This window comes from Elgaria multicarinata, chromosome 9 (assembly GCF_023053635.1).
Source record: "Elgaria multicarinata webbii isolate HBS135686 ecotype San Diego chromosome 9, rElgMul1.1.pri, whole genome shotgun sequence".
Taxonomy (NCBI): domain Eukaryota; kingdom Metazoa; phylum Chordata; class Lepidosauria; order Squamata; family Anguidae; genus Elgaria; species Elgaria multicarinata.
The window spans coordinates 60,072,281-60,080,392 of record NC_086179.1 but is presented as its reverse complement, the minus strand read 5'-3'; the positions used below and the strand labels follow the sequence as shown (position 1 = coordinate 60,080,392).

Sequence of the window (8,112 nt, the reverse complement as noted above, 5' to 3'; positions counted from 1 at the left end):
AACACCCTCCCACCCATGTTCCCCAGCAGCTGGTGGGGAATAGACCAGGACTTTAAGAAGGTGAAGAGATTGCTCGGCATGTTTGCTCATTAGTCAGTCCCCTTGAGATCAGTGGGGATAAAGTTGCATGCAGCAGGGATGGGGAAACATCCCTGCTGTATACAAGGTGGCCTTTTCCACCCGAGGCATTTCTCATGCGCTCGTCAGACTCCACTCCCATCGTGTACAGGTCCTTAAGACAACAACCTGACCCCACTGAATACAGTAGGAGTCACTTCCGCCGAGCCAACATGCAGGGGATTGTCCGACGAGAAAGGACGCGCTCTTCATTTCCGAAGTTGTGGGGTGTTGTTGTTGTTTTTCCATACGATTGCCTCGCGTCCTCCAGAGCTCCCCCGAGGACTGCCCCCAGACCTCCGCTGCCCTCGGTCGAGCAACCGCTCGCTCCGCACGATCGGGTAAATTCTCGCTTCGAGCTCGCGAAGGAAGGGGGGCGGGAGAGAGAGAGAGAGAGAAATATGACTCATGAACATGCCTCTCTCCCCCCACCTCGCCGCGCGCCCCGGGTCGCCTTAGCTCACCCGCTGCACTCCGGTCCACTCGTCTATATAAATGGACTCCAGCAGGGGATTCGCCACCGCTCCCGTCCACGCGACAGCATGTGGCGGCCAACGCGGGGCTTCTGGTGGCGGGAAGGTAAGAGGCGGACCTCGGCCAATGGGCAGCTGGGCTGGCTGCAGTTGGCGTCAGTGGCGGCGGCTGTGCGTAACGCGCGCTTCCCAAGCTCGCTCTCGCTCTCTCTGCAGGTGTCGCCTGGCGGGTCCTGCTGCTGCTGCTGTGGGCGCTGGAGGAGAAACCCCTCGGTGTGCGCTGCTCGGTGGCCCGATGTACTCCGGGAGACTCCGCCTGCCGCTTTTTGTCTGTGTCGGATCTCTTCGACCGGGTAATCCGGCACTCCAACAGGATCTACAGACTCTCCACTGCCCTCTACTTAGATGTAGTAAGTTTCTTAGGGCGCGCTCCCAATGCATGTTGAGACCAACAAAAAATCCCTACAACTCCCAGCATGCTCGCTGGGGAATGCCGGGTGTTGTAGGACTCCCCCCCCCCCCGTCTAAACATGCATAGGATTGCACCATCAGCTGTCTCATTTTTATCACACACACCCTTCCTGGTTGAGCATTGGTGACCCTTACCTAACCTGGCACAATCAAAGTGGGTCGGACTACAAGCCCCATCATGCCCAGACACACAGTCCATGCTGTCTGGGAGGTGGATGCGAATTGAAGTCCAACTCTATTGGAAGGCATCAAGTGGGGCGATTTGTATTCCAGCATATCTGGAGAGCACAGGGTTGAGGAAGGTGAGCATAGAATACTAATAGCATCCCAATCCTATGTACGTTTATGGTATTCAAATGTCCCAGGGATTTTAAAATACATATTGCTCCCCTTTCAGTAACTATACATAGATTGCAGCCTTTGATCTTTGCAATTTTGAAGCCCTGTGGATTTTTGAATGCTTGCATTTGAGAGATGTAGCTCAGTGGTAGAGGTAGAGCTCATACTTTACATGCAGAAATCCCCAGGTTCAATCTCTCTCATCTCTAAGTAGGGCTGGAAAAAAACTGCCTGAAAACCTGGAGAGCTGCTGCCAGTCAGTGTCAACAATACTGGGCAAGATGGACCAAGGGTCTACCTCAGTAGAAGGCAGCTTTCTATGTGCTTATATCTATTGCAAACCCGCTTGAGTTCAATAATAGTTCCTTCCTAGTAAATACATTTAGGATGGGAGCTAGGCAGTCCTTAAGACAACCACTTGTTTTGGCTGGTTTATTGTCAATTCCTGAGTTTATTGTGTTAGTAGCAAGGAGATAGCTGTATTCATATCCACACGGCAGCCTCACATTGGGAATTATCACAAAATATCACTTTGGACTTTCCCCATTTTTTTCTTCTTTTCCTCCTTTTTTTTCCAGGAAAAATATTTCCTTCCTGGTAGGAATGAGCTGGCTAAATCTGTAGGCAAATGTCACACCTCTTGGCTGTTGACTCCCAATGCCAAAGAATATGCTCAGAAAATACCAGTAAGTTCAGTGAGTTGTGGTTTGGATTGGGTATGATGATGTGCGTATTGGCTGATAAACGGGTATCAAGCGTTTGAGCAAGGATGCAGCTATCTGACTGGTGCTTCCCTCCAGTGGTGTTAATTGGAGGAATGTGCACATTCATCTATCCTGTGCCTTCGCCCATGTCTCCTGCTCCATCAAAAGACTCTGCCCTTTCTCTCTTGCTGCCCCATAGGCTTAGAACTGTGTGTCACCAATTCTCTTGCTTCATTCAAATCCTCCATTTTCTCTGAAGCCTTTGCTGCAGAACCTGGGGTTCAAATCTGATGCACCTGGGTCCTTCAGATGGCCCCGCCCCTCCTCTTGGCCCCACCCTTTTTCCACAACCACCAATCATTGGGTGTTTTCCCAGCTTTTGTCCATTTTTTCCCCCATTCTAAAAGGTTGAAATGCCTCCTGAGGCTGAGTTCCTGGAAGTAGGAGCTTTAAGCTGAAATTTACTGGTGTTTTGGGCCCATGCCCTTTGCCTTCAGTTCCATCCACCACTGGAAAGTGCCCCCCACCCAGATTCTCTGAAATGCAATTGGGCCCTCAGGACAAAAGAGGTTCTTTAGTACAACCTCCTACTTCCCATCTGCAGCCTTCCCCAACCTGGTTCCCTCCAAATATTTTGGATGGAAATGTCTAACATTCCTGACCATTAGCCATGCTGGCTGGGGACTGTTGGGACTTGTAATCCAAAACATCTGGCAGGCACCAATTTATAGAAGGTGTCCTACTGTAACTCAGCCTGTAACTAAGCTCCTAAGCCTGTGTAACAAGAACAGATGGCTTCTCTGTGTTGAATTTTAGACTGTAAGCTCCTCGGAACAGGGGCCTGTCCTCTTATACTCTGTAAAAATGCTCAGTGATGGCCCCATCTACTCTTATCAACCAACCAATCAATAATCAACTGAAAAATATTATATCTGAGCTCTAGGGCCATTCTATTCAAGTAGCGATCAGCGTCCTGTGGTTTTCAGTTCTGCTCTCTGCCCGTGGCACATGCTGACACAGATCATTTGCTGATGTGTGGAGGACCCTGGGTAGTGGGGCTGGAATTCATGGCTTAGAGCTTTATTAAACAGGCTGTAACAACTTATTTGTTTCAAACTGCATACTATTAAAAGTGCTGCGAGTTTGGTTTGAAATGGCTTTTAAACTGCTGCTGTTAGTTTTGGTAATTAGATCATTTTCTTTGTATTTTAAAAGTTATTTCAAGATTGTAAGTCGACTTTGGGGAGGGGGGCTTCCCCCCCCAAACACAAAAAGGTTTCCGCTAAGCTCTTCTGATAAATATACAAATATTCCACAACTGGTGAATTTTATTGTCATTCATATCCATTATTTCATGAAGGCAATAAAGTTTCTCTGTTGTGGCCCCCCGGTTGTGGAATGCCCTCCCCTTGGAGGCCCAACTGGTGCCGACGCTGGCTTCCTTTGTGACACCAAGTTAAAATGTGGTGGTTTTTTATCAAAGGTTTTTAGGGCTACATTTGCCTAAAGCTGCACATAGTTTCAATTGTTTTATTACTTTTAGATTTTGTACTGGGCTTAGCTTGTTAATGATTCGATGCGTCTTTAGCTGTGTACATTATTTATTGTTTTATACTGTTTGAATTGATTTTATCTGTACGCCGCCCTGAGATCCCAATGATATAGGACAGGAGACAAATGTTTTAATAAATACATAATAAACTGTAGCTCAAAGGATGATTGACGGGAATTCTACGTGTATCTACTTAGAAGTAAGCTTCATTGAGTTCAATTAGACTTACTCCCAGGTAAGTGTGTATAGGATGCAGTGAAGGCTGGTGGCTGCAAAGTCAGCGGGGCAGAGAACCTGCTCTGGGTGTAGAAACCCCCTTCAGACCTTCCTGCTCAACCCAGCAATGTCGGGGGGGGAGCCCATGGAGATATTGGGGGCAGAGGTGGTGCTCGGGGCCCTATGCATTGGCATTCCCTGTTCAGGCATAAAACCTGAACAGGGATTTTGGATGGGAAAGAAGCATCATAAGCACATTTCTCTTGCTTGTCTTCCCTTTGTTTGTGGCAAGAGAGAAGAGCTGACACATCTGATTCTAAGGCTCTTGCAAGCCTGGAAAGAGCCACTGTCCCACCTCGACCAGACAATTGTTCATCTTCACAAATTACCCGATGAGAGCCTGAACAAAGCAAAGGAAATCAGCAACATGGTGCATGAGCTGGAGACTGGAGTGGAAAAAGTCACAGAGAAGGCAAGTTCAGTTACACTGACATGTAAGATCTGGATTTTGTTGACTAGTATGTTGCACACCAGCCTACCCCAACATGGCACTTTCCAGATGTTTTGGGCTTCACCTCCTGCCACTGAAGTCGACAGAACCAGGGGCAACAAGGTTAGAGGGCTTTTGGTAATCCATGATTGAACTGCACAAGCACAGATCTCAATGTCAGTGCTTGCTGGAGTTAATGGGAGTTTAGTCCAAAACATCTGGAAGCAGCTGGTTGGAGACAGCTGTTGTAGACTGTGGGGAACAGGTCTAAACGTTGTTTATTTCTAATGATGGATTGGAGAGGCACCATTTGTATGCACATCTTCCAGTAAAATGCCCTTATTATCTAAACTTCCCTAAGCTGGTATATTCCAGCACCGTTGAATTGCCCCTTAATTCCAGCAATAATTCATTTTGAATTCTGCACTTGTACAGTACAATCATGGATTACATAGCCCCCTCTAACTTTGTTGCTGCTTGTTTGATGGTAAAGTGCTCATCTGGGAAATTGGGAAGCTTTCGTGTATCTTTTCCACCACCACCACCAGCACCCCATTCTCATGCACACTTCCCACCCCCAGTAGCAATAATGCATGCAAATTATTATTGAGCATACTGGTTTAGCTGAACGAGTTCATTAATTAAGATTCTGCTCTTTTTAACTACACACCTAACGTTCTGTAGAATGTAGGGAGTTTTGTTCTGCCAAGAGTTGGTGTATATTCACTTCCTTGTTTTCTGCCTTTGATGCAGATGCAGTCAATGGGGATCATCAGCAATTTGCTGAATGGCGTAGGATCATCAGAAGCAGCTGGTTTATCCATTAATCATGGAGAAAATTTAATGAGCAACTATGAATTTGTTCATTGCTTCAGGAGAGACTCCAATAAAGTACAAAACTATTTAAAAGTTCTAAAATGTAGGATTGTGCCAGGAATTAGCTGTTGAATTTAAATCTGCTATGGCAAGGCAATTTTCAAGACTACAATTGTGTATTGTCTGTGGCGAGTGCACCAAATAATTTATAAAGGTCTTTATCACACTTGCAGTCCCAGTAAATTATTAACTGAAAACCTGGATTCAAACAACTTTGCCCATGATTTATTTTACATTGTGATCAGCTGCAAAATTAAAGATGACAAATTATAAATATGTGGGCTTGACACAGCAGGCAAAATGCACTTTCATGGTAATTCACAAATTAAATACACTATATGAAATTGCATTCTAAATAGTTCCATTGTTTCTGTGAATGTGTAACTGATAAAAATAATAACTAGACAGAAAAGCGTATCTGGTTTTAAATAAAGTAATTTTTTTTGTATTAATCTTTTACATAACATGAGATGGAGGGTTAAGGATGGCTTAGCCTGAGCACACTCCTGACGCAGAGCTCTCTCAAATGGAGGATTTCCTATCTACATTAATGAAGGAAGGTAGCTCATCTGTATGGGCAGAAAGAGGTGAAGTAAAGTGGGTGATCACCCCTTTGCATGTCCATAGGGAATATTAGCTTTGAATCAGTAGGTAAGCTTTGGTACTGTTGGTGCCAAAATGTATGCAATGTGAAAAACCTCAAGTGAGCAACAGGAAGGAAGAAGGAAACTTGGGTTGATGTGTAAGATAAGTGATACAACTCTAAGAGACTGGAAGGAGACATAGCCAAGGGCATACTATTGCACAGAGCTGTACTCATTTCATACTTCCCTGTTCTGCACTTGTGCTAAAGCAAATGGCCTACAAGATGGTGATTCTCCATGATTCCCCAACCACCGTCACCACTGCATTGGTAGAAAATTCTGCTAGTAGAAGAGAGAGAATCACAGCATTGGAGGGGACCTTGTAAGCATCTAGTCCAATTCCCTGCTCAGTATGGGATATTCAAAGCTAAAGCATTCCTAATAGATGGCTCTCCACCCTCTGCGAGAAGATCTCCACCAAGGGACCTCCCCCCCCCCATATATTTTATGTATTTATTTATTACAGTTATATCTCACCTAGCATAGTGGAACTCAAAGTGGCTACATGTAGTTCCCAGGTGGCCTCCCTTCCCAGCACTGACCATACCCGACCTGCTTAGCTTGTGCAAGGGGGCTGCCTCATGTGCCTTTAGACCATGCCCTAGGATAACTAGTTCCATGGTCAAACTCTTCTTTCCATTTCTCCTGGCATTCAACTGAAATCCGTCCTCCTGTAACATAAGTCAATTAGATCTATCCCTTTCCCCTCTTCTATGTGAGAGCCCTTCAGGTACTTGAAAAGTATGATCATGTCCCACCCCCTCAGTCTTATCTTCCTCAGGCCAGTTCCTTCAGCCTTTCTTCATAAGACTCCCCCCCCCCCGCCCATACTCTGTGACTCTCCTCTGAACCCAGTCCAATTTGTCTACATCCTTGCAGTGCCCAGAACTGGACACAGATGAGGTCTGGCTAATCTGTATGGCTATTTGGAAACAACACATATTTTTCCTAGTATTTGGAAGTTCAGCCCAGGAGCTTATGAACAGAAATCAAAGGAATTTAAGATCACGCTTCAGCATATAAGCCTCACTGGTCTCAATGGATTACATATGGGCTTACATTTTCTCTGGATTGGGCCTAATTTGCATAATTTATTTCAGTTTGGGTGTGGCTTTGGAATGTTTAGGTATATTTTTCCCTAATCCCTGCCACCACCTGTAAATATGCTGTGGGATTTCTATGTGCAACTTCTTAGATGAATAATAATTGATTTTTCTTCAATAAATCAAAGCAATTTCTGAGAGTGGATAAATCAAGCACACCATTTCAGGAAAGTAATTTCATTAATCTGATGCCACATCAATTGTCCTAACTCCACTGAATGGATAGCATGTTTCTTTTGCAGGTCATGTTGGTGAATAGCCATTGCATTCCATACAGGAAGAAGGGTGTAAACAGTGTACCAAAGCAAATATTTGTAAGATTTTTTTAATCTGAAGTGCAGAAGAAGAGGAATTGTATGAGGAAGCAGCAAAGAGGTCTCAGGCACTATGGGTCTTGAGCCCTAATTTAGCTTAGCAGAAAATTGGTTGATGCATATGGTAAGGTGCATTTAGATATTACCACTTCCATGTGGAGTGCTATTAGAGATAAGAGCTTTTTGATATCCCGCATACAGAAGCTGTAATGCATAAGCCAGTTCCAATGAGCTTGCTATGTGGACTTGACCTGCAACTACTCTGCTAGTATCTCTAGCCTTCTGCTCCACTCCTGATTTCCAAAAGCCCGTCAGTGCTATCCACCATGACCAAAGAACCCATTGTTCCTGTTTCTGTTCTTCACTTGCTTCTCAACTCCTGCCTCTAGGCATGCCCAGGATTGCAGCCTGAAGTTGGTTTAACTATCCTTCTTTCATCCCAGGGAATCCCATTCATTGTAGTTTTATGAGGAGCTAGAGAATTCTCAGCACCTTCACCAATCTACAATTCCCAGGGTTCTTTGGGGAAGCCATCACAGAGAATCTGGTATAAAACTGATATGCGATTGTAGTTTAGATAGGTCTTTGCTGGTCAGCTCATCCACCGTTGTTTGTCTCTCTGGAACAACCCTTTAATGTGGGTTTACTGCTGAGACTAGATTTCTGTTTCTATAGATATTTATGTCAACTCAACCCCACAGACCCCTACACTATCATCTTTGAAAAATTGAGACAATTAACTCATAGCATCAGACATTGTAAGATTTTCTCATTTCCATAATTACCATTAGAGAATATGTTAGTGTCATAAAA

At 44.8% G+C, this 8,112-nt stretch overlaps 1 protein-coding gene across 1 annotated transcript; it reads left to right on the top strand.

The window, feature by feature from the left end:
• The first annotated feature begins 659 nt into the window (after positions 1 to 659).
• Positions 660 to 5,310, top strand: LOC134404284 (prolactin-like). The gene is made up of 5 exons (XM_063135000.1): positions 660 to 696; positions 807 to 997; positions 1,979 to 2,086; positions 4,165 to 4,344; positions 5,116 to 5,310. The coding sequence occupies exons 1-5, from the start codon at positions 660 to 662 to the stop codon at positions 5,308 to 5,310; spliced, it is 711 nt and encodes a 236-aa protein (XP_062991070.1).
• The last annotated feature ends 2,802 nt before the right edge of the window (positions 5,311 to 8,112 follow it).